General features: G+C 36.3%; 2 protein-coding genes across 3 annotated transcripts in view; one reads left to right on the forward strand and one right to left on the reverse strand.

Moving 5' to 3' along the window:
• Positions 1 to 822: 822 nt before the first annotated feature.
• slc38a8a (solute carrier family 38 member 8a) lies at positions 823 to 5,987 on the forward strand. The gene is given in 11 exon segments (XM_043265029.1): positions 823 to 958; positions 961 to 1,064; positions 1,257 to 1,455; positions 1,569 to 1,725; positions 2,403 to 2,507; positions 2,720 to 2,777; positions 3,240 to 3,354; positions 4,650 to 4,797; positions 4,881 to 5,080; positions 5,380 to 5,431; positions 5,555 to 5,987. Coding segments are annotated over 11 exon segments (1,323 nt in total). The 5' UTR covers positions 823 to 876; the 3' UTR covers positions 5,658 to 5,987.
• A 658-nt stretch (positions 5,988 to 6,645) lies between these two features.
• The window catches only part of necab2 (N-terminal EF-hand calcium binding protein 2), a 70,418-nt gene continuing 50,227 nt past the window's right edge, over positions 6,646 to 26,836 (reverse strand). Inside the window, exons 8-13 of one of the 2 annotated variants that reach the window (XM_043264020.1) lie at positions 21,861 to 21,940; positions 16,204 to 16,260; positions 11,828 to 11,940; positions 9,840 to 9,917; positions 9,009 to 9,100; positions 6,646 to 8,153 (exon numbers count right to left, since the gene is read on the reverse strand). In XM_043264020.1, coding sequence (XP_043119955.1) covers positions 8,125 to 8,153; positions 9,009 to 9,100; positions 9,840 to 9,917; positions 11,828 to 11,940; positions 16,204 to 16,260; positions 21,861 to 21,940 — 449 coding nt within the window. In that variant the 3' untranslated portion in view covers positions 6,646 to 8,124. The remainder of the gene's footprint in view (positions 8,154 to 9,008; positions 9,101 to 9,839; positions 9,918 to 11,827; positions 11,941 to 16,203; positions 16,261 to 21,860; positions 21,941 to 26,836) is intronic. The other variant, XM_043264021.1, reaches the window with a different exon arrangement.

A 26,836-nucleotide genomic window follows, 5' to 3' on the forward strand; every position in this document is an offset into this window, starting at 1 on the left:
AATCGGATCAACACTGTCTGCTAAGCAAGTCCTGTACTTCCCTGAGCTTCTGCTTCAGGCCAGTGAAATCGACTAATTCCATTAGAAGTGATAGAGGCTTGGAAGTCTCTCTAAATCTCAGCCCTGATCCATTTTTAATGGGAAGAATAGCCTGTGAAAATGTCACCAGTCCCTTTCAGGTGACGAAACGTGATCGAGGTTAATGACATGAAGAACATGGGAACTAACCCTGACCAGTTATCTGTGCTTAAGTGGATTTCTCAAATCTCGCCATAACGGAGGTCACATGTTCCTCTTGTCCCTCATATCTAGAAAGTTCCCAGCCTTGCTTGTGATTTTCTCTGCCAAGACATGGGCTCCGGAAGAGTGACAGTGAGCCTGTAGCACCGGTGCCAAACCCCCAACCCTGGAACACATTTTTCATCTTTCCACAATACTTTGTGTCATAATTAGCCTTTTGATGTCTTCTATTTGATGTTACTTAAGACGGCAAAACAAAATGTTAGATATTTCAAAACATTTAATTAGTGGGAATTTGTGAGTGAAGTTAAACTGGTCTGGCTTGCAAGCGGGCCTTGTTTACTATTTATTATTTTTATTGTAAATCGTTGCTAGTTAACCTACCTACATAAAGCCTACAGTCAGGATTGTGAACCGCATTATCAGTGAAATATTAATTGATCAGTGTTGGCGTCGAGCTATTTTAAAGTGCCGTTCTTCTCGAAACATTAAATTACCGACGAATCAAATTGTGTTTGTTTCTCCAAATCGTGGAAGAGCGTTTGTTTGATTGGCCTGAATCGCCACACTCCCACCCCTCATTCACCTGATCTAAAGTTCGAGCTCGCTCAGAGAGAGATCCAAACCGGGACGAACATGGAGGAGCTGGTGAAAGAAAGCATCAGCTTTTTAATAAAGCCCTCTCTGGACACAAACGGGCCAAAGTTGGGCTCCTTAGGGCCGTTTTCATCATGCTGAAGTCCGCACTGGGTGCAGGGCTTCTCATCTTTCCCTGGGCGTTTGAGAAAGCTGGAGGAATTCACTCTGCTGTCATCGTAGAAATGGCAAGTACAATGAAACACTGATTGTTTTAGGATTTTACGGCTTAGTTAACCTGGTTTGTTCTACCATATCGATCTTGTGCGCACTAAACGAATGATCTTTTCATTGAGTTCAATAATCATTTGGGAGAGCGATTCAGTGTGCATAACGTTAATGTTATTATATGATCTATGATATATTTCTGTCTTACATAGATTTCTCTTGTGTTCCTGATCAGCGGACTTGTCATCCTGGGTTATTCTTCTTCAGTCAGTGGACAAAACACCTATCAGGCTGTGGTCAGAGATGTGTGCGGTCCTGCCATAGGCAACCTCTGTGAAATATGCTATGTCTTCAACCTCTTCTTCATATCTGTTGCTTTTCTCGTCATCGTGGCCGACCAGCTTCAGAAATGTAAGGAATGTTAAGTCGTTAATGGGAGATTTTTATTACCAACTGCTCATATTGTGTCTTTTTCTAAGTAGTCATCATCCATTACATTGATCCATCTCCATTCATTTTCCCAGTGTGTGTCTCTATATATGAGTTAATCACAGGATTGCCAGAATCAGAGATGCCGTACAACTGGTACACCGACCAGAGATTTGCCCTGTTTCTTCTCTGCCTCTTCTTCATTTTCCCTCTCTCTGTCCCAAAGGAAATCAGCATACAGAAGTATACCAGGTGAGGAACTGTATTCCAGTTTTGTGGTTTGTTTTGTTTATTGTCTTCACTATGATGATCAGAACAGTGTTTTTATTGTTAACTAAAACTGAAACCTTTAGCAATTTTGCTAAAATGAATTAAAATGTATAAATGAATGAAAATATAAAAATAAAAGCTGATTTTAAATATTGCTAATTACTGTAATAATATATAAATACTATATAAATAACCCTGGTTCAGTTAAGATGGCAAAGTTATGTTCTGCTCAAGATGTAACATCAGCTAGGCAATGATAATTACTCACAAGTCACGATGATGTCCCATTTGTGAGTGAATGATTTTTACACAAACTATTAGTTCACAAATTATTATTTATTTCAAAATGTTTTTTTGGATTTGATTTTTCAAAACTGTGCTAAGTCCCTTTAAGTGGAAAGAGCTGCAGAGGAAGCGAGAAAAAAGACTTGTGATTGTGCTTTCATGAATTTTATGAAGCGCTGTTACTGCTTCTGTTTTTCATTAGGACTTTTATGGTCAATTGCCACGGCAGTGCACAGCATTTTGAATAGCTTTAAAATGACTCTCCTCTGACTAATAAGCAAAGCTTTCTTCCCAACACATCATCAAGATAATTTGTTTAATGTCAGCAGCATTTATTTTCTCATCAATAGTCTTTGATATTTATTTTTGCTCAGCGTTCTAGGCACTTTTGCTGCCACGTATCTCACTGTAGCCATCATTGTGAAATTCCACATGAGGCCCGTCCATGAGATCAATCTGTCGCCTCTTTACAGCAGTGGGTGAGTGTGGAGTGACAGAGATTTCAAATTTAGTTGCAAATTGTTTAAAGCTTTCATCTTTTCTTTTTCTGTGCCTAAGCAAAACCTATTGTCGTGCTGAAAGAATGCAGTTGAAATAATGTAATTGTCTCATTTAACTGAAAAAGGAAGGTTACAGAACTTTTATTTGTGAATCCACCTGCTTAAATATCATTATTTCTATTATTATGCAGTATAAGCTCATGGGCTTCGATGTTCAGCGTCCTCCCGACTATTTGCTTTGGCTTTCAGGTGAGTTTTCATGCGTTTATTTGGAAATGTAAGAAAAATTCTTTCACTTGAGTATCATCACTCCGCTCCACAAATGAAGGGAAGCCTATTTGCTTTTGCTCACGCTTTAATATTTAAGGTCAGGTCAGATGCAAAGCGTGAAAAATAGTGCATCTTTGAGGTGGGTTTTATTTGTTAAAGGGGGGGGGTGTCAAAAATGTAATAAAAGTCCATGGGTAAAGCAGAGGAGCGCTGAATTACTCTGTGTCCGCTGCCTGAGGCTGATTGATTACAAGGAGGGAATGGAGAGAAGAGGGAAATGGAGATATGAAAAGAGCCGTGCAGCAGGGGAATCAGTGAGAAATGGGCTAGTGCGGAAAGTTAGTTATTACAGGAAAAGCTTTTTTTTGGTGTAGGCAAAGTGTGCTGGAGATCAGATGTTTGAACACAGCTCTGCTTGTGCTGATATGGTGTCTGTTTTAGTGCCACGAGGCCTGCGTTGCTGTCTACAGTAGTATGGAGAACAGGAAGTTGTCTCACTGGGTCTTTATCTCTGTGGTGTCCATGTTCATCTGCCTCATCATCTACTCCCTCACTGGTCAGTAATTACAATGTACTTACAGAAACTTCATAAGGAATCGTGTGTCATGTACATTGTAAAAATTATGTTGTGAATACAGAAAATTACAAAGCATTTTTAACAGCTATTTTAATTTGCACACACACACACACACACACACACACACAAACACACACATATATTTGTGTGAATATATATTCATACAGTTTTTTTTGAGTGAAAGAGTTTGTGTTCTAGCGGTTAATAAAAAGATCTGCACAAGAACAGCCGGAGAAACTTCTGTTTATGACTATGGTGAATCTTGCAGGTATTGAGTGGTACTGAGCTACTCCGCAGCAGTACCTACCTGAACCAGTCTAAATAGTCAGAATATAAACACTTATTAAAGGTGTAGCGTAGTGAATGGTTTGTGAAATGGATTCATGATGTACTAGCATATTATATAGATTTTGTACATTTTGAACATAAAAAGTTACGGATTGCAGCCTTTAATTATTGTTTCTCAATATTGCAGTTTTTACTATATTTTTTATCAAATAATGCATGTGAGCATTAGAGACTTTCAAACACATAAACAAATTACCAGCTGCAATCCTCTGCACTAAAGTTTTTATACACACACATCTGAATCCTCTTTAAAGTAACTGAGCGCTTAAGTGAATCTAATAGAGAGAGGAAAAAAAGTCTCTGACCCTGTAAGTGGTCTTGAATCTCATAATGTTAAGCGATTTTGCTAGCTATATATCATACTATATTTCTGACAATTCTAATTTCTTATGATCTACTGAACTGGTTGCTGCGCCAGATTTAAAGGTTTAGGGTTTCATTGAAACTTTTGAGTTTTATATATACTGACATCAGTCCTCTTAGCTTACACTAGATCACTTTTTTATTATGGAGAGTGTAATAGTTGAGTAGACATATATTTGTTGGCAAGACTTTATTTTGATAGTTCTCTTTAGACATTTCATTAACTACATGTCAGCTAGCAATATTATTAGACTGTCTGCTTAAAAGCGACATATAAAATTAAAAATGTTTCAGGTTTTAAATGTTTTTTCAAATGTGAAAAAGATTAAACAAGTACTTTTGGTTTAGTAAGCCTATCAAGTGTGTCTGAAACAAAGTACTTTGTCTACTAACACTAAACCTACACTTACAGTCTACTAATACTCTAAAGAGAGTTAGTTGATAAGTAGCTGCAAATTAAAAAGTTACTTTAGTCGATAGAATATCTGTCAAAATAAAGTATGAACTATCTGTTTACTAATGAGCATTGATGAGCTGAGCTGTTAACAAGGACTGTGTTGTAGGAGTCTTTGGGTACCTGACCTTTGGGAAGAACATAACTCCTGATATTCTGATGTCGTACAGTGGAGGTGATGTGATCATGATTATTGCCAGGCTGCTGTTTGGAATCTCAATCATCACCATCTACCCCATTATTGTCTTGCTTGGAAGGTATGCAGCAAACTTTGTCTTATGGCTATTAGGAGAATAGTTTCTTGCACGTACACTGTAGAGATGAAGTGACAGGTGTGTAGATCTGTGATTCAGGACCCGCTGCTGCGGCGACGACGCAAGCACACAGCAGTGACGGGGTCTTACGAGAGCCGGACCCGTGTTGCCTTGACCACAACCTGGGTCACAGTCACTCTTCTCATCGCAGTGTTTGTTCCAGACATCAGCAAAGTGATCGGTGTTGTTGGAGGAGTTAGTGCTTTCTTCATCTTTATATTTCCAGGTAATTGTTCCTGTCTTCTGTTAATGTATTTTACAAGGCCACATGATGTGTGTTGAAATTAATACTCGGTTCATGGACATACGTCATCATTTATTAACTGAAAAATTAATACTGACATTAGTAAAGGTTTTAAATTTGCATTCTGATTTATGAAAAAAAAAATTCTAATTATTTGACAGGTCTAAATAAGAATAATGGTTTCAGCTTGATACTCACAACACTGTGCAGTGAAATGTAATGTGCTTTTATTGCCTTTCTTTGAAGCATGATGTATGTATTTTGTATTATTTTTACTGAAGGACTTTGCCTAATATTTGTGGTGCAGTCAGAGTCAATTTGTCTTACAATAAGGTGAGTGAAGTGGACTATTAATATTGTAGTTCTTTTGTATCTTGTATGTTTAATGGAATTCATGCTTGTTTTATTACATTATTATGTACAATAACCTTTCATTTTTGTGCATTTTTCCTCAAGATATCTTCTGATCACATGGGGAATGATTACACTTTTCTGTGGTACCTATATTTTTGGCCAGAGCACTTCTATTGCGATCATGCAACTCCTAAGTGAAATTTAACACCATGATACTTAATTCTATGGTTTGGCATAATTTTAGACGCTGCATGTATGGAAAATGGAGATTGTTGTACACTTGTACAACCGGCTTTGTGTGAAATACCTCAGACAAACATGTCATGAAACTATATGTCCGAACTATTTATATTTTGCCACGCATTGTTTGACCATTTTAATGGCCCTTAATGACCCTCAATTATAATTAAAGGGATGGTTTACCCCCAAAAATTAAAGTGCTGTCATTAATTGTTCAGCCTGATGTTGTTCCAAAACAGCAATACCTTTATTCATCTTCAGAACACAAATTAAGATACTTTAATGAAATCAGAGAGCGTCCTGACCCTCAACAGACAGTTACACAACTGACACGTTCAAGCCCCAGAAAGGTGGTGAGGACATTGTTAAAATAGTCCATGTGATGTCAGTCATTCAAAATGTATTTTATCGATCTATGAGAATACAAAAAGAACAACTTTATACAACAAATTCTTCTCCATCATGTCAGTCTTCAGCATGTATCCTTGTAGCTTCATAAAATTAAAGTTGAACTACTAATGTCACATGGATTATTTTAACAATGTCTTAACCACCTTTCTGGGTCTTGAACGTGGTAGTTGCATTGCTGTCTATGCAGGGTCAGAAAGCTCTCGGATTATATCAAAAATATCTTAATTGTTGTCTTGAAGATGAATGAAGGTCTTAAGGGTTTGGAAAGACATGAGTGGATGAGAAATAAAAAAATTTGCCTTTAAAGAATATAGTATATGAAATTAGAAAAAGAGTTGAAACTGTTTATATTTAGACTATTCTTTAGATTTCATTGGAAACACTTTTGTACGAAATGAATTTGTAAATGAATAAAAACATTTTTATATAAATTGTCTCTGAATATTTCTACCATGTCACGTTCACTTCATTCATTCATTCATTCACATTCATTCATCTCAATTTGCCACCCAATGACAAAAAAAAAAAAAAATGCAACAACACACCTTTTTCAGTACTTTATTGAATAGCAGCACTCTACATAATCTAGATTTTTAACAAATTTCAGACGAATATAATACTTTGCATCCCTGCAATAAATCTCTACACTCACTTATAAGAGAGAAAGCCAGTATACGGAAACATACATGGGTATAAGAAGTAGTATTTCATCAAACAATGCCATTAAAAGTGACTGCTCGTATAGTAAGGTTTATTCATTTTGTATATATAGAGTTTTGTTTTGTTGTCCGTTCCCGGAGTAATATAAAAGAAAATAAGAAATGCACAAAATCCATTTAAAGTAGCATAGCTAAATTCTACGGCAAATAATTTACTGGACATTCATTTGTAACATGCACTCACTGTGAGGGGTAAACAAACCAAACAGAAGGCAGGATTGGTGGGAAAGCGAACGGAAAGGAACGCTGCAGTTTGGGCCATGTCGGTTTTGAGTTGTTTACACATTGAGCCAACCAGAAATTCACACAGCCTTCGAGTTACTGATCAACAAATGCGAGACGTCGAAGTCTGACCTACTTTGAAAACCCTTTTTGCTTGTCCTGAGAAATGACGTGATTTGATGCCGAATGTTCAATTATAGAGAAGCAATAAAACTGATGGAATAATAATTTAATGCCACGCTCTAACTATGCGCTTTTCTAGATCCATATATTATCTTTCAAAAATGATCAACATAAAATATTCTATATAATTACTCAGGATATTCTCTCGTGTCTATCAGCGAATCTCATTTACATAAGCATTTCAGCTATACTTCAGGTACATTGTGCTTTTGGACCAGATGTTTATTTGGTGTGTTTTAAATGAAGGCCCTTTGACTGGCAGAATGCATCATGTTTTGACAAAAGTACCAGTCTCTCTACATGGTTCAGTGTGTTACACAAATGTGTCATGAAGATACAGTTCAAAGCACGTATAACACCAACCTGTAACTAGTATCAAATGACCTTTACGGAAATGCTATTGTCCATGGACGGCTGTAGAAATACTTTGCTGCACAGTTTTTGTCTTCTCAGAAGTTGTACCGCAGGGAACTGTTTGCAAAGCAGCGGATGCCTGTTTGAATTGGGATGAAATATTAATCAGCCTCAATTAGTTAGAAGAGGCCGTTTACGTAAGTTGATATTTCAAATGTGAACGTGAATCAACCAGGTGAGGTTCCCAAACGCTCTGGGGGTTTTTAATGTTGTTTCTGTATGTTGCAGTGGAGGGTGAAGAGGGAAACTGTACTGTGCCTGGCGTCTGTAGCCGACACTACATTTGGCTCAATATCAAATGGATACTGTGTAAACAAGTAATTACAAAAGAGGAGGAGACAGAGTGGGGAGAGCGCAGAGAGAAAGGGGGGTAGTTAAGATAGCAGGGTCTGTGACAGATGGATAGAGAGGGAGGAAGAGAAGAAGAAGAGAAGGTATTCAGGCATAAGGCGGGAACGTTCCACCCGCAGACCGGCTCGCTTCTCAGTCTCTGTTCAAGCTGCACCAGGCGGCTACAAAGAGAGAGACAGAGTCAGTGTCATTATTAAAGAGAAACAAGAGTTAACAACAGATGTTTAATGCCTCAACTTTGTGCTTTTAAGCTTAGACAAATATGTCAGCCGACATTAGACAAATAGTTTCTGTTGTGGTAAAAAGGCACCACAAGGCTGTTGATATCACTTCACATCCAAAGAGTGAATGAGATGAAGTGATTTTATTATGCTGTGGAGTATTGGAATATGTGATGGAGATTAAAGTAAGTAAAAAAAAAAAAAGTGACGTATTGCTTGCATTGCAATAGGCAATGCTGAATGAATGAAATACGTAAAAGTAATTATTAACACACACAAACACACACACACATGTATATACACACACACACACACACACACACACATATATATATATATATATATATATATATATATATATATTTTTAGCACTGTCAAACAATAAATCAGGATTATTGCATCAAAAATACGCTGTGTGTACTGTGTATTATATAACACACATACAGCATATATTTGGAGTGAATAAAGAGAACGAGAGATTGCGTTATAGACCCCTCCTGTTTACGACTCTGCAGGATATTTACGTAGTACATTTTGCACAAGCTGTCTCCTGACTTACAGCTGAAATTAACTTGAGAGAGTTTGAACTTCAAAAGGTATTGATGCAGAGACTGTCAGAGGATGGGCATGTTTGAAAATGAGAATAATCCTGTAGGGCAGGTAGGAATACATAATGGCTGTGAAATGTAAGGACATCACCCCGCAGACTACACAAGACACAGAAAAGTAGCATCAAAGGCTGGTTTGGCACCAATGCCCAAAGCAGCCCTTTCGGCTGGCAGCAGTGGAACGCACCAGGCACAGCGACAGTGGACACAGCCTCGGGCTGGCACAGAGTATCCACTTTCACATGCTGGAAAGCCTTGCACGCTGCAGTCTGAAGGTGCCTGGGAGAGAAGCAGAGAAGGTTAGAAAACAAATTAGCCATCGGATGCAATAATATATTGTTAATTTATCATATTGTTTTTAAAAGTGGATTTTGAACATAATAATAATAAAAAAATAAATTAGTTTAACAAGTATATAATAAAGCTCAGTTATTGTATTAAAAAAACTGTAGATGTGACTGCACCTTAAATCTTTGTGAGCTTAATTGTCATTGTTTAATCACCTTCATGTTACTTGCTACTAATGACTAAAAACCCACGAGTTAAAAAAGTGTAGTTGCAACCAAAAGATAAAAAATAAAGGCCAATGTGATTTGAACCAGGTACCAATAAGTGCCAATTGAAACTATACATATAACGCATTTTGCATTTGAATGAAAATGTACAGAGCGTCAAAGTAAAAGTTTCTTTTCATATTTCATCTCAATATAATTCAGGTGCTAATAGCAATCATGATGAGCAGAATTTAGAGAAATGAACCCTAAATCAAGGTTGTGGCTACGGCCGGAAGTGATGCATAATCTCACCAGATGAACAGCAAGAAAGTGAAACTTAAATTAAATGGAAAAAAGAAGACAACTACAGAACTAATCAGCAAATCCTCTGAACCAAAATCTCTTAAAATCTTGCTGAATGGACAGGTAATAATTAAACAGATGTGAAGAAGACAACTAGCAAACTAGATTTTTTCAAGACTACGTTCTAGTCACAACGCAGGAAAAAAGGTGTTTTACTTTACCTCTTCCATTCCTCCTCTCCATCCCAGAACTCATACACCACAAAGGAAAGGCCGTCAGGCAGCCTTACAGCCGTCACACTGGACAGAGATGAACAGAAGGACAAAAGTCAATAATTCCATGTACTATATGACCCTCCACTTGATGGCAGTGTCTCCTCACAATTTCTGCTCTGCTTTTTTATTGCCTTAAGGGCTGCTGCTGTAGCAATGATTAGCATTAGCTCAATAAATCAACAGAAGTCTAAACATCAGCCAGTTCAGACAATCCCCACATGCTTCTCCAACTTTCATTAGAGGCAGCAAAACTGCAGCTAGTAGCTTTTTTAGTGTTTTCTGGATGGGGAAATGATTCAAAGCTTTACTCAATCTTTGGTCGCCTACATGTTAGAGAATCTGCCAGGTCATTTCTCCAGCAGCTGTAGTTGCTTAAAGTCAATATTAATTGTGTTATGCTACCCATTTTGCATCTGTAGTTCCATATATTTAGGATAGAAACAAGATATTCAATAAGAACAAATATAGGACAAGAATGATTTTGAGGAGTTACATACCAGAATGCAGACTAAATATGAGCTATTTGCATAAATCTTTCATAGAATGTGTGTTAAGTTTTGACTTTAACTGTACAGGTGCATTATTATTGTATTGCAAGCCAGTCAGTGGCTTGGTGTTATTGAGTTATAAGAGTTTGTTTGAATGAAATGAGAGGCTGTAAAAAATGAAACAGAATTTCAATCACTCAAGCATCCTCATAAAAAAGGAAAGTCTAAATATTTCACAAACAGAACATGATAATAGAGTAATAGAGAAGAGGGAAGTTGAAAGAAAGAGGCAGATAAAAGGGAGGCTACAGAGATGACAGTTCAGCAGCAATTGGGTCTTTGCAGAAGCTTGCAGATGTTCTCACTGATCAATTATTCACTAGTCTGATGTGAATGATGACGGCAGTACAAAATGCTGCCACACAAAGCCCTCTCTCAGAGAACAGACTCAGGGAGCTTCCTTGAGAAACACTACAAAGGACCTATTTTACTCACTGCTCTTACATTAATTTTTCATCCTATGGGGCTCATAAAATGCACTCAGCCTGACCAAAAATTTCAAAATGAAGTAACTACTGCTTAAACGTTTGAGGTCAGCAAGACTAGTTTTAATATTTTTAGAAAAAGGTCTATGGTGGCAAACAAATTTTGTGCTCGATTAACATTTCTTTAAATTATTGTTAAATGTTTTTTTTTTTCCCTTCTATGGAAACAAACTTTTTTTTAAATTTAAGCCCTTGATCAGTTTATTGCATATTTAGTGAAAAATGAAAGTATTAATTTCTTAAAAATCAAATGAAATATATCTTAAGGGCCCTTTTGAATGGATGACAACTGGATAACCTACTCATTTTAAAACAGTTCAGAACTACTTTTTGATCTTGTAGACACTGTGTATTAATACTGCAGAGAAAAACAGCAATTGTTTAGCCAGTTCTATCATTTATTCATGAACTAGAATAACAACACTCCCCTCTGCTTGCCTGCCATCTTTATCTACAGGAGGCAAAACGCTACAGTGTCGTATTTCAACATATCAGGGATAAATACACAATGTTGAGACACACACATTTCTAAGAGAATCACAGCAGGTTTATTCTCTAATGCTTAGCGGTGTCCTGCAACAGACATTTTGACATACCTGTCAATCTATGAAATATTTGTTTTTCTTTTCTGAATACATTTTTACCGTAAAGCAGTTTCTATCAAGTGTGGTTGTGTTGTGCTTGCGCCTAAAATTAGCTTTGACTTATATACAGTGGAATATATACCATTTTCTCTGCAGAATGAAAAAAACTCGACCTCACCAAATAGCACCAAAGCACCAAATAGTTTTGGACTTACATACCTCTATGGTTAAATTTAATTTGATGCACTGAGACATAAAGAGGGAATGAGAAAAGTACTCACTGGAAGGTCAAGCTTAAGACAAACACATGAACTTACTGGAAACAGTCTCTCTGCGCAGACACATTCTTCAGGTATTGTTTCAGGGCCTCACAGAAGTCTCCCAGCTGCTTCTGGGAAACTTTCATCTCCTGACGGATCAAGTAGAGAGACTGAAGAAAGGGAAAGAGACAAAGGCAGATTAGTTTCCAGTAGTCTGAATACATAATGAAAACTGAGTCTGTGGGGATAATGGCAATGTCTTGTGATTAAAATGCATGCAAAGTTTATGGACACTGAATATTATTAACATTTGTCTTGATGTAACATTCACTTACTATTCTCTTTAGGCAAAATAAAAAAATAAATAAGACATATTTAGTGACTCAAATCACAGCGCAAGTGTTCAAGAAATCATGTTATGAATAAGTCTAACCCTCTTTAATAAAAGCAAGTTAAAACTGACGTAAAAGCTTTGACCCTCATTTAATAAGAGAGTCATTATCTATATTGCAGCCGAAGGTTATGCAAGATCTACATATGGCTATTCCTTTAGGAGAATGAAAATAAATATAATACATATCAGCCTGTAAAATCAATACAGCTACTCTTTTGGACTGTCGCCTAAGTAACTAATTAATTCCCAGTGTAATCTAAATTATGTAGAATTGTGGGAGTGTGGTTGGCTACCAAATAAAGTACAGTACTGGCTTTAAAACTGGCCTTTGCAACAAACAGTTTCTAGAAGTATACAGAACTTAACGGAAATGAAACTGAATCGCTTCTGACTTGTCTATTTCATATAATTGCACCTCTCATGTAACATGTCACTCAGGCCTCCCACTTCTTTCTAAACTGGTGCTGTCATCTTGAACCAATTTTATTAAGTCTGAGAGATTTTATTAAATAACTGATATTACCCTGCAACAGGCTAAGAAATTATAGGTTTAAATGTAATAATTGCTTGGCAGACTAGTTCCACAATGCAGAGCACCCCGAGGAGCCTGACACATTGATTAACATTTGGCTTTATATGTTGAAATGAAAATTATAAATGTTTAAGATACCTATACGAAAGTCATTTTAACTTAAAATAATGTAATACACCACAGTTCAAATGTCTGGGGTCAGAAGGAAAGAAAGGAATACTTTTATTCAACAAATAGTCATTTTTTACATTATTTTATACAATTTTATATTTAAAATAAAGGCTGTGCTTTTAAACTATTAATCAAAGAATCCCGAAAAAAGTATCATGGTTTATGCAAAAATAACCAGAAACATAAACACTGAAAAAAATGGCATATTATAAAGATTTCTGTAGAATCATGTGACACTGAAAACTGGAGTAATTACTGCTTAAAATAGTTATTTTAAATGTTAATAATATTTCACAATATTACTGTGTTTTTATCAAATAAATGCAGCCTTGCTGAGCATCCCCAAACTTCTGAACAGTTGTGTATCTTATCCTATAAGCAGGGCTACTACATCTGTTGAACTTTGCAGAATTATTTAGATTTTTCCTAAAGAAAAAGTATTTAGTTTCTGTCTAGGTGTGCCTATAACTTTCATGTCATATTACAGCCAAATAACCTCACCTAAACACAAATCAAAACTTTACAGCCATTAAATATTGAAGAAAGGGTATGTTTTTGTAGAAACCGGGGTGTAGTTTTAATGTAGTGAATGCTATAACTAAGGTGTCACGTCTTTAATAGAGCATGTGCTGTCCCCCAGCAGGTGGGAAAGACAAAACCCAAGCGAAAACCATTAGGCTCTTTGATTTGACAGCCGTCCCATTCCCTGAAGGCGAGGGCAATAAAAGAGCAGAAGCCAGGTAATAAACCCTGAACTTAATCAAGAGCACTATGCCACCCAACACTAGCCAGAATGCAATCAGAAACACTACATTACCCAACCTACACAAAACTCAATAAGTATCGTTGTGTTTTCCCATTCTTCTCCACTGGAGGCCTGATCTGATGGGTACGTACGAATAATTAGAAGAGCGCACAAGGATTTGGAATCCAATTTACTTTGCATTTCGACATGTGGCTGATCTGAACGAGCTGCAATGCGACCGATTGCACTAATGTCTTTCATTAGTCTTCAGTGTTTGTTTGAACAGCAAGGGTGCTTCATTCAGACTCAGTGCAGTGGAATAAAGTGATAAAACAAAGCTCTGTAGATGAAGCAAATGTGACCCATAGTGTAACTGTTAAGAGGCTTTGGGCTCAGTGGGATATTGTATTATTAGAATCCTTAAATCTCTCGCTCTGATTGTAGCCTGTTATAATTTCCTTTAGCAATATTTCTTGGGTGTATTGCAATGTCTCTCATTTGTGCTCATGTGGAATTAACCATCCCTGATGTGGTGAACGTGCTTTGTGTGTGATATATATGTACGTGTGTGTGTGTGTGTGCTTCTCTTTAGCTCAGAAGGGAACCTAAACTAATGAACCCTAAAGACCCCCATGTGGAGTTGAACTGCTCCACTTCTGCATTATGCATCAGACTGTGAAACACACACACACACACACACACACACACACTAAGAGAGGAGAGAGTATTTTATGTGCACAATTTCCTACCATGTAAGCGAGGAGAATATCTCAGGTACTATACGAGTCCATAAAAAATGGTAGAAACCTCAAAGGGTTTGAGAAATTTCACCGTTACCATGGAAACTAGGGAATACCGTCCCATTTCTTTCTGATTGGCATCTTTCTACCCCCACTTTTCCTTTCACTGGTAACACTGACTAAATCGTGTTTTAATTTCTCCCCTTTTGAACTTTAGCATCTCTGAAAATGAGCTGCTTTGTTAAAAAGACTGAGAGGCATAAATCGGAGCCTCTCACTCTCTTCCATCTCTGCGTCCATCCCATGATAATTCCCTCTAAATGAGCAAAGATGGCTTTCAGATATGTAGTTGTATAACTCCTTCAGATAGCGCTCCCTTTCTCTTTCTGTCTATCTTCTGTGGTTTTTTCAGCAGACAGCTGATTTATATTCCTTCTGGCCAATCAAGACAGGCACTGCGGGTGGTGTAAGAGTCAGTGAACACAGCCTGTAAAGTATAAACTGCTGAGCTAACAGATGCATTGAGCTGTTGGACTGATCAGTCATTAGTCCACTCTCTATAAAATGTCTTCAAGAGAAAATAAAACCTCTCCCCTCTTTCAGCCTCTTTTACAGACTTCAAAAAGCCATTGTTTCCTTATATTTGGAGGTGGCAACATATCAGAGATATGACGTCTTTCGTTTATATATGTGTGAAGTGTACAGCCTGCATGTAGATCATTATTATTAAATATTTACAACAGGAAAAGCAAAAACCTATGTAGCGATAATCGTATGCTAATATATGCATTCATACATATTCAAATATATGAGGGCGTGAAGAAATACGCTATTACTGTAAATAAGATCTACCTTTGCCTGCTTGTTTTCTTTTATGCACTCAGCATTACAGTTCATACCAAAATGTTTCTTGTTATTAAAATTAGGCTAATTTCTTTAAAATGTTCTCTTGTCATCTAAATGTCAAAATGCATGCAATTTACTACACGCAAATAGACCCGTAATCACTTGTAAACAAAGAAATAGCTTGGAAATGCCACGGTCATTGTTTTTAAATGGCTCTTTTCTGCTCTGGGTAATATTCACAGCAGATAACACTGCAGGAAACCCTGATCTTATTGTAGGTGTGATGAACTAATTCCAGAAATATCTTACGGGTCCCAAAATAAAGCTTGTGTTAACCAACAAACACAGAGGCACACGCCGAAGCTGTCAGGTGGAACCTGCTCAACCCCCATTTTGTCCTGAAATTGACAAGGATTAATGGATAAAAAGGAATGATTCAATTACTCCTGATCCCTCCAATGTCAATAAGATGGGAGTCAATTTGAGCGAAGATCTCTGTTACACACTGAACTCAGGTGCACTTTTTCTATTTTTAAACAGGGCAATCTTTTCTTTATTAGATCTAAAACTTTTAAATCACAAAGTTCTACAAGAGATTAAATCCCAGCACTCCCACACTTTAACCCGAACAAAGCCTTATGATATTTGTGTGCATTTCCATCATGCGCTGCGGTGTGTATCGCTGGTCCACAGAACGAGACAGATTTGTGGCCAGGCGAGGTGTAGTGTGATACTGAGAGCTGGTGCTTTCATATTGAGAAAGAAATGTGGTTAAATCCTGAGGAACAGGTGGCAGATCTGCTGCAGGTGTGTGGAGCAGAATGTGGCGCTCTGGAGAGAGTCAAGCTTGATTTGACAGGGGTTTATTCACAGCTTTTTCGCAATAATGCTGCTTTTGTGTTTTAACATGAAGGGAAAAGGTGGTATTGGTCATGCATTTTCTTTGAGGATTTTATGCATTTTTTATCATGCTCTTTGGTGTATAAGACGTGCTTTAGTACTTACTGCGCTAGTTGTGCCATCAGTGTCTGTTAGTCGCTGATGTAGGTCAAACCAAACTGTCTGCAACAAAAACCAGAACAGAAAAGCCACTAGTGAATTGACTGTCCCCCTCAGCTGCCCTTCACTGCTGCTGTCTGTCTGCGAACACTCAATCAGGTGAGCTCATGAGAGATGAATCACTTAAACACATCTGCCTGACTTTACAATAAGAAAAAGGAAGGAAGGAAGAACCTAAAACAATTTTGCTAAAAAAGATGATCTATCAGGTAGTCATTTTTTAATTAATATGTTTAAATTGTAAACATGTATAATCAACCAAGGTGGGTCAATAATGAAAGATTAAAGAGTCACATGACTAATAAATGCAGTAACCATTTAGTTTTTTGGGTGGTACTAGTAGAAATCTCAAATTTATTTGCAATTTGTATGATTGACATATCACGTACAAATAAGTATATACAGAACTCATCAGGGCTTTTTTCAAATGTTTTCATAAATATTTGAAATTGTTTACAAAACACGGCTGTTGTACTGTATATTAACCTCTTTTTTCAGTCCTCCAGTTTTATTTGAATTTATATATGCATATTTCTATTTTGAAGAAATTAATATGTACAGAGGAATACTGACTTTGGGGCAGGTGGTTTTACATGTAGAACGTGATAAAATATGCCATGATGTTTATTAAATATAGAGGATTTAACATGAAAATTTTGTCATAATACTCTCGTATAATTTCAGACCCATAAGACCAGCTTCATCTTTGGAACACAAATTAACATATTTTTGATTAAACATTCATGGTCCAGGAATTTAACAAGGACATTGTTAAAACAGTCCTTATGCCATGAGTACCACCACATGTCACACATAGGGTGAGGTATCGTTTGAATTTGATCGATTACAATTTCAATTCTGATTCCGCTTATCGATTTTGATTTTGATCGGTTCCCGGTTTCAATGTGGTCAAACTTTTATGTTAATGTTTTTTTTACAGAATCAACTGGATTTGGAAAAAAATTGAAAAACTGGAATTGATTAAGAGCTGTCTGTGTGCAAAACAGACCTGCAAAATTCTGGATAAATGGATACTTTTTTCAAAATGTTTGTTATTGTAGCTATCATGACTATGAAAAAAAAACATAAACAAAATTTTATATAATTTATAAATGGAATGTAGGGTTGGGTGATACAGTCATTTTTCATATTGTCATATTGCCAGTCTGTAAGATCGCCGATACACAATATTATTGTGTATGGGTGGGGGCAAGAGAAAGAGACTCTCTGTACTTGTCACAGGCAATTTCATAACTATTTGGTGATTTTTAAAACCATTCGAGAGAGAGAGAGAGAGAGAGAGAGAGAGAGAGAGAGAGAACCTGCTATCATCAATAATCAAAATAATATACTTTCAAACATATTAAAAAACTACATGTTAATATAAAAATATTTATCAAAAGTAGATTTAATTTAAAGACCAACAGTATAACACTAAATGTTGGATATAAACGAACGCGTTAAAGATAAAAGTATTTTCAGGTAGCCTAAGTTCATGTTTTTAGAGTAAAGTTAAATTAAATGGATACATGAGTCACACAGCTCTCCGGACCAAACGCCCCACAACGAGTACTGTTTTAGGCTGACAACTTATTAACTGCATAGTTTTTAATTATAATGATGACGAAGAATAAGCATCAATGTTTTTTGTTAATGTGCTTTAATAAAAAAATAAAATGCTGGTGACAATGCAATTTCATAATGTTCATCCATACCTGTAAAAAGAAAAGATGTCTCTTTTAGCACTCTTGACATAATATTGTAAATAAGGGTTTATAACCCTGCAGTACAAATTTGTTGTAGGCTCAGTTTTAGAGGGGAAATAGCAGTGCAATTCATGATTCAATGATTCAATGACCCCACTCAAGAGCTGCCTCTGCTATAAGCGTCAGATCTCCTTTTGCTGTCGCGATTACTTCATATTAACATATAACGGTAGCTAAAGTTGAAGGCATGCTTTCTACTATGAAGAATCTGAGGAGTGAAAGCAAGCCTGCAAGTATTATTTCGCTTCCTCCATGTACTGTACAGGCTAGCAGCACTGTCACTGGGATGTAATGATGTATGCAGATAATAAAAAAATGCTGGGAACAAGAACTGTATATATTTCAAATATTCACACTATATTCCAAAAATAAGGACTTTATGAATTCATGAGGAATTTACAGCAGCCGTGACTCTGAAAAGCTAACACCATCACAATGTATGAATCATTATGTGCTTCATAAAAAGAGAGGCGCTGGTCTCCTCTGTCAGTCCATCCATAAGTGAACAGGGAAAGTGTGGAATATTCTTTCCCATCCCGGAATGACAGAGTACATAATGGTCGGTAATGATGCCACAAATTTGTGCAGCTGTCTCTCTCACTGAGAAAAGTGATGGCGGGTTATCCATCAAAAATAATAGCAAGAATGACAACCGCCGCACTGTTGAGTATGAATACTGCAGGAATGGCTTGAGCGTTAGTCTCCACAGTGATTGGAGGCTATCAGGGTGCCACAACTGGATGGAAAAGGAAATGATGCGTTTCCTAAAGCTGTGGGGGCGCATTATGCAGACAACAAGAGCGTTCTGATGACTGATCCAGCTGTAAGCCAAAGCGGGTCACCAAAGGCAAACTGCTCTGTCTTCTAAAGCGACAGTGAGAACGAGCAAAGGGACAGGACAGACGTACAGTGCTATGTTTGACATTTCAATTAAAATGAAGGCTCTGAGGATGGATGTTTAGACGAGCGTGTGTTAAATCCTGCTCAGACCCAGCTGTGCTGCGGTTCTGGTTGCATTGATCAACAATGGCAGATCTCACGGTGGACTGTGCAGAACGTAGAGTTTGACAAGATAACTGTAAAAAACTGTCACTGACTTTCTTTAAAGGCAATCCAAACTATGACGATTGCAATTGCAAAAGGTTGCATGGCTTGCAGGGGTGGTTAGAAAAAAACATTTCAAAATATTGCGTTGTTCACCTCATTATAGTTTTATATTTATATAAATACTTTTTTATTATCATTAGGTCAAAGTAGGCGTAGCATTACATCAAAAAACATACTCAATTATTTCTATTCAAACTATATTATAAATCAGATTGATATACTATTGTGTAAAGCGTGAAAGTCCATCAGATAAAAGATCAACAATTTTTAAACAGCAAATATGGAAAAACTAATTTGTTCTATATCATTCAGAGGTTTGGAGCTGGTAAGATTGTTTTATGTTTTTAAAAGAAGTCTCTTATGCTTACCTAAACAAAAATACAGTAAAAACAGTAACACATTTTTCTATATTTTTTAAATTGTATTTACAACTGTGATGACAAAGCTGAATTTTCACCATCATAACTACAATCTTCTATTCTAATATGCTGATTGATGCTCAATAAACATTTCTTCTTATTATTATAAATTTTAACAACAGTCGTGCTGCTTAATTTTGTAGAAACTGTGATATCCCAGATATCCTCCAATTCATCCCGTCTCACCAGGATTCACCAGAATGAGTCAGAAGAGAGAGGAATAAACCAGCTGGGTTGGTTTGGCTATTCTTAACTCCAGCAATAAGAACCTGCCTGCCAAAATCTCCAGTATTAACTGGGGACTCTATTAGTCCACTGTGCTCAATGTCTATCAGACACACATAATAAAACGGCCAAGAGAAATAGAGAGAGATGGTGAAATAATGGTTAACCAAAAAAGAAAAGTTACATGGATGTTGAGTGAAAAAGATATAATGGTAAAAACAGTCATCAACTAGTAGTGCAGTACTGTGGTTGACAGGTCTGTTTAATTGCTTTCTTTGTTTCACCGTATCATTCCTGCCCTTCTTCACTGCACTCCTGAGCAACAAAAGTAATAACTATAGGAGGAAAAGATTATGGGCTTTGCTAAATGCAATCTGAATCTCCTCTCAGGGCTTTACATATGAATGTGTGTAATTATCAGAGTGTGCATGTGTGTGCATAAGTGGATGTACTGTAAGTGCAGCAGTAACAGACATGACAGAGGTGTATTTTAGGTACAGAAGGTACAGAAAAGCTGCACAACAGAGTATTAAGGCCGTGACATACAAAGCTGACATTCAGCGAACACTGAGTCATTGTTGAGCCATTCCAATACACACAGATTTTCATTAACAACATGGCATATATATCTACAGCGCTAGTTTTCTTTTTCTCTTTTTAAATGATGAACATAGACTATTGCCATTTGCTGACACAGTCATTTCCTCTCACACAGCCACAAAATGTAGGTGTCTATGATCGTCATGGTATGTTCAAGTGCAACTTTAGCCCAGACGCACACAGCATGAGGCGACATCACAGTCAGCTTTTGTCAATGCTAGTTCTTTGTTGTGTCAAAGCCTTTATTTGCTAATCATCCATTGGACTTATAAAATGAGGAAACAAAGTTCCCTCTCTGTGTTTTTATTCCAACAAAAATCTATGCCCATCTTCCTATATTCAAGTCCTATTTCCTAAAAAGAAGTCTCTTATACTCACCAAGGCTGCATTTTTTTTATAAAAACACAATCTTTTAGTTTAATATAACTGTTTTCTAATATATTTTAAAATATAATTTTGTTCCTGTGAGAGCAAAGCTGAATTTTCAGCGACAATTCCTCCAGTCTTCAATGTCATATAACTATTGCTGTACACAATTCTGCTGCTTAATTTTTTTTCTGATAATCATGATATGCTTTTTTAAGGATTTCTTGATGAATAGAAAGTTAAAAAGCACAGCATTTATTTGAAACAAATCTCCTGTGAAACTGTAAATACCTTTTCTGCCACTTTTGATCAGTGAATCATTGCTAAATAAAAGTAGCAATTTCCTATTTTTAAATGGCGTGACACCAGTCATAAGTAGAATTTGTATATTTGTAGCAATAGCCAACAATACATTGTATGGGTGCAATGTAAAAAATCATTGAGATGTAAGTGAATGCTTTGTAAATTTTTTACTGTAAAAATATCAAAACCTAATTTTTGATTAGTGATATGCATTGCTAAACACTTCATTTGGACAACTTTCAAATTTCTCAATATTTACTTTTTTAATCAGAGTTGTATCTCTGTCAAATATTGTCCTATCCTAACAAACCATACATCAATGGAAAGCAAATTAATTCAGCTTTCAGATGACACAATGACCCTTATGACTGGTGTTGTTGTCTAGGGTCACATGGCCATCAAACAACAACTGCTATAATATTTGTTTATAATGACATATTATTTAATAAAATCAAGTTGCATCAAATTCTATCAGGTTTTAAAAGAATAATAGCTACAATAAAGCAGTAACAAGCAAGGCCAATTTACAGACCAGTATAATGGCATAAAACCCTCTAAAACATACTTTTTGTGTTACTTATGTGATATTTAATTTTTATTTGAAACAAAAACACTTCTACGTACTATTATGTTATCATTTGTCATAAAACCAGAAACTAAGCTATATCTTTCTATTTATTATCAACCATGTCTTTATTTTCAACGTCTTAATACACTGCATTTGCACAGGGTATGTGGATTTAGACCTCTTGCTATTATAAGACTGTTCCCAGGAGGAAGCACTTGACCTCTCAGTATTAGAAGACGAACCTCTTACCTTATTCTCCAGACGTCCAATCAGCTCAGCCAGTCGGTTGATCTGTGCCTCAAGTCCTTCTTTTCTCACCTCCACAGCTCCTGACAGAGACAGAGAGGCACAATGCATAATTTGCAGATAGTTTCAACAATGTTTTACTCTTCCAGGCACCTGAAACCTCATCCGAGATTGGCTGTCATAGCAATGCGACAGAGCGAATCAAACATTCAGGCATCATTACTGAGCTCAAGTTATTACAAAGATTATAATGGACTTTTACACTTCTTTGCAAACTGTTTTGAGTTTTTACACATCAAACGGTGTTCGTTAGGGCAGACGGAATGTACTGTATAAAAAAAGTACTGAAAAGTACTGTCGTTACAATCACTGTGAGTGAAAAGTACAGTATTGTTTTTCACAGAAAAGCAAAAATGAGTAGTGATTAACATGATTTCCACCCTTCCTTTCTTTCTTTTATGCAATGACAGATCCTATTAATGAGGGAAAAGGTTTTCCTGCCTTTGAAATCAGCCCCACTTGAGGTGCCAAACCAATTAGACTCTAACACCTCCCTTGTGTTGATGAGACCAGCATAACGGGGAGGGGAGACACTTTGGAACACATTAACTGTTACCATAGCAATAGTGGGACCTAGTGAACAGGGTCTGAAACCTTTTAAAGGCATAGCGATGTGGTCACTAAATCAGTACATCAACACTGAACCATACAGAATAACAAGTTTCAAATGGCATGTCTTCATTATTCTTCGTAATATGAATTATGAGCAACGGAAGAGCACCAGACATTTCTTCACTCATACAGTAGAAGTCTGGAATGGATGAAGATAATCTGGGAGTTTTGCCACATGCTCTTCCTGCTTATGAGACTGTCATGTTAATTAGCCTGGGCACTTTAGCCACGACATACTGACTTGGAAAGAACATCAGTTCAGACTCCAGTCAGGACCAAGCTGGGCTAAACCCAAACCTTTCCCTGACCACCTGCTCCTTTCAGATTTAGCGCTGTCAAATGAATGACATGCCAGTATGGTTTCTATGGAAAAAACGAAAAAAGTCTTGAAACATTATGAAACAGGGTATTTTAGGCTATCTGGTTTTTCATAGTGCTGTTTCAAAATAGTGAAAAAGAAAATATTCAAAATACACTTTTAGGTATTGTTTTTATCACACTTTATCCATTCCAATTGCAATGTATGTCTTTAAAGGCCTTTTTCTCAAAATGATGTTTTTCTTTTGCAGTGGAGTCGGAAATCCACACTTATATAAGCATATGCATATTCTAAAGTTTTTCTTAACAGAGGGATTCATTCATATATAATTTGCCTTATTTTATACAGCTTTTTATTCCAAAAAACTGAAAAGGACATTTTTTTCTAGCTGTTGACAGTGGCTATTTTTCAGACTCAATCCAGTGTTCAGATTTCTGCTCTGTAAAAGTATGCAAATGAATGCAAGTTTAATTAGATAATGTATCATTTGCATATTTAAAAAGAACATTTTAGAAAACTTGCAATAGAGAAATGTGTTTCATTCTTAATGTAATCAGCAGAGGTAGTATGGCAACAGCATGATATCATCAATTAGTGACAATTATTGCTAAGTTTTTTTATTATCGATAATTATTTTATCTCTTGATAATGTTATTGCAGCTTGCAAATAAAACATTTTGTCTAAATGAATGAAAAATAATACAAAATACATCCAAATACATCAACCTGCAAGTGAATTCAGGCATTGCATATCTAAAACAGGGGAAATGTGGAAGGACCATTAAATATCCAATATTGGAAACTAGTATCAGAAAGAAGCACCGTATATAATCATCGAATAGCAAGAATCAAGCCTATAGCACTGAACCTGTATGTGTGTGTGTGTGTGTGTGTTTGTGAGACATGAGCAGAGAGCAGAGTGAGAGAAGGAAAGCAATTTGAGAAAAGCCTGTGATTGACTGATGGGAGAAAAAGTGCCATGTGCAAAGCAAGTCTCGCAGAAGTATTGATCAATATTCTCATCCCGGTGCTCATAAACTACAGTTTGGACAGCACGCTCCAATCACAGCTCTCCCTGCCGGAGCTGACAGCTAGAATGGCGCTTTTATTGTGAGCCGAGTCAGCTTTATCAGTGTCTAGGGGAAATTTAAAACTAGTGCCAGTGTTTGAACGTCACCCATAAAACAGACCTCTTCGATTCAGAGCTGCGGTGTCACTTATCGACATATTGGACAGGCCGACTTTACAATAAAAGTGAATGAGTGCACAATTGAGATCTATATTAATTACTGTCAAAAAGGAGTTTGCATTTCAAAAAAAGCTTTACTTTATCGCTTTTTGTCCGAAAATGTCAAATGGCATCTGAAATGCAGACACACTACGATCATACTCTAAATAAGCCCTGGATCTGTTTGAATGATAAATCCATAGCAACAGAAATGTCTGAATTGCTTAGCTGATTTGGAGAAATTGACTGCATGACTATTCTATTAGCACTGAGCGGAAGAGGAAAGTTAGACGGGCATTTCAAAAAGAATTATATTGGCTTTCTCTGTGACACAGAAAAAAAGAAAAACAGTAGAATTAATTTGCTCTCGTATCTCCAGGCATGCTCGAACTCCTTTCTCAAAATAAAACTCTGGAACGCTTTGAGGAAGACCTTTTTTTTCACCCTCTCCTCATTAAAAACTCACACATTTCTTGAGTTGCATCATGCATATGAGACTGTCGAGAGCATGTGGTATGTGCTGACTTGGCACACAAATAGCGTTGTGTTGTTTTAGTGTCTCTTTAGAGTGGTTTCACTTTCATAACTGGAGCTCCGGCCCCAAATCTCATCAGTAATGGAAATGTGGAATTTGTTGATACAGAAAGCCCAAGGGAAAGCCTGCGACACCACATCTTTGACAGACTTTAACTTCGCCTTTGGCTATTAGACGGCACACAGAACGGTAAATTCGGATGTTTCGCATGATAATGCAATTGGCCACCAAGTGTGCGCCACAAAAGAGATCCTTACCAAACTGATTTATGCAATGTTTGCAAAAACAAAGCACATGATGAATAGAAGCAATAAAGCAATGCGCCAAATAGACCATTAAATAAGTCCCGAAGTAAACATCCACTAAAACACTGCAAGGAAAATGGTATTGAAAGTGTGGTGCCTCTAATCTATGTGCCAATTGTTCTAATGGAGGTAATATTACTAAAGTAAGTCTTTTTCTCTCGCAGATTCTGGCTGAGGAACAACAATCTAGTCTTGATGGATAATTCTCTGAGAGATGTCTCCAAGTCCACCAAAAGATGTACTTAAGTATATTTGAAGCTAAAATGGAACTATTGCAAGTATACTTAAGATGTATCTTGTAGTATGAAAGAAGTATGAAATATCTTGCATTTAAAGACAAATTAAAAATTATACCATTCTCATCAATACAAAAATTAAAACACATTTTAGGCTTAATATTAAAACAATGTACATTGTACACAAGTAGTATTCCCAATAAAGTTAAATTAAATGTTTTATATCAGCAAGTCTTGAGTTAATATGTTAATGTTAACAAATATGGTAATAGATTTGAACTATAATCATTCACTCATCCTCAAGTATGTATGAATTCTTTGTTCTGCTGAACACAAAGGAAGATATTTTGAAGATATTTTGTTGGTAACCAGGCTGTTTTCGGTCCCCATTGTCTTCCATAGTAGGGAAAAAAAATACTATGGAAGTCAATGGTGACCCAAAACACCCTGATTTTCCTGATGTTTTTTCAAAATATTGTTCTATAAAATATATAGGGTGAGTAAATGACAGAATTTTCAGTTTTAGGTGAACTCCTCCTTTAATACTGCTATACAGCAAGAATATCAAAAGTGCAGTAAAGAGATTTATAAAGTTACTAAAGATTTTTATTTCAAATAAATGCAGTTCTTTTGAACACTTTAATTTAGCACTGAATCTGTATATTAGATTTGAGATGAATACATAAATGCAGCCTTTTTGACCATAAGAAACATTCTATTTAAAAATGTAAAAAAGTTTGTGGTTTACTTATCGACCACAAACTTTTACACTTTATAATAAAGTTCTTAAAAACATTAAAAATATGTTTATTTTTATGCTTACTGCACTGTAGAAGGCAGCTGTCTGTGTAGGTAGCAGACAGCAATACAGTTCACTAGGGTTTGGAACAGATCTTGTAATGTAATGTAAATGACAAAACAAATGAGAGATTTCTTGAAAAAGAACAGCGTATGAGTGGAACTATTGTAAGTATACTTCAGGTACACTTTAAATATCTTGCATTTAAAGACGTATTTTACAGAGATCAAACTATCCTTATTAATTTAATAAATATTAAATATTTAAGCATAATATTGAAGGGTTAGTTCACACAAAAATGAAAATTAGGCTGTGTTTTACTCACCTTTGAAGCATCCTAGGTGTATGTGACTTTCTTCTTTTAGATGAATCCAGTTGGAGTTATATTAAAAATGGTCCTGGCACTTCTAAGCTCTACCATTTCAGTGGGAGGGTAGTTCTCTTTAACAGTCTAAAACATGTTAAATAAAGCGCATGCAAATGTAATAAAACATAACTTTTACAAAAATGCATGGATTCACTACAGGAGGCCTTAATTCACTCCCTGGAGCAGTGTGAGGGACATTTTATTAGGTTAGCATGCATTTCATTTGACATGTTTCAGACTGTTAAAGGGAACCACCTGCCCACTGCAATAGACGTTAGAAGTGCCAGGACCATTTTAATATAGCTATTAATTGGATTTGTCTGAAAGAAGAAAGTCATATACATCTAGGATGCTTTTCAGTTTTGAGTGAAGATATTGCATTGTGCAATAAAGAAACAGTCCAAATAAAGTTTTAATTATAATTTGATATCAGCAAGTTTTAAGTGATATGTCAGTAAACATGTTAATGGATTAGAATGGATTTGACTTGGAATGAAATGAATGTATTTTAAATACAT

Source organism: Puntigrus tetrazona, chromosome 18 (assembly GCF_018831695.1).
Source record: "Puntigrus tetrazona isolate hp1 chromosome 18, ASM1883169v1, whole genome shotgun sequence".
Lineage (NCBI taxonomy): Eukaryota > Metazoa > Chordata > Actinopteri > Cypriniformes > Cyprinidae > Puntigrus > Puntigrus tetrazona.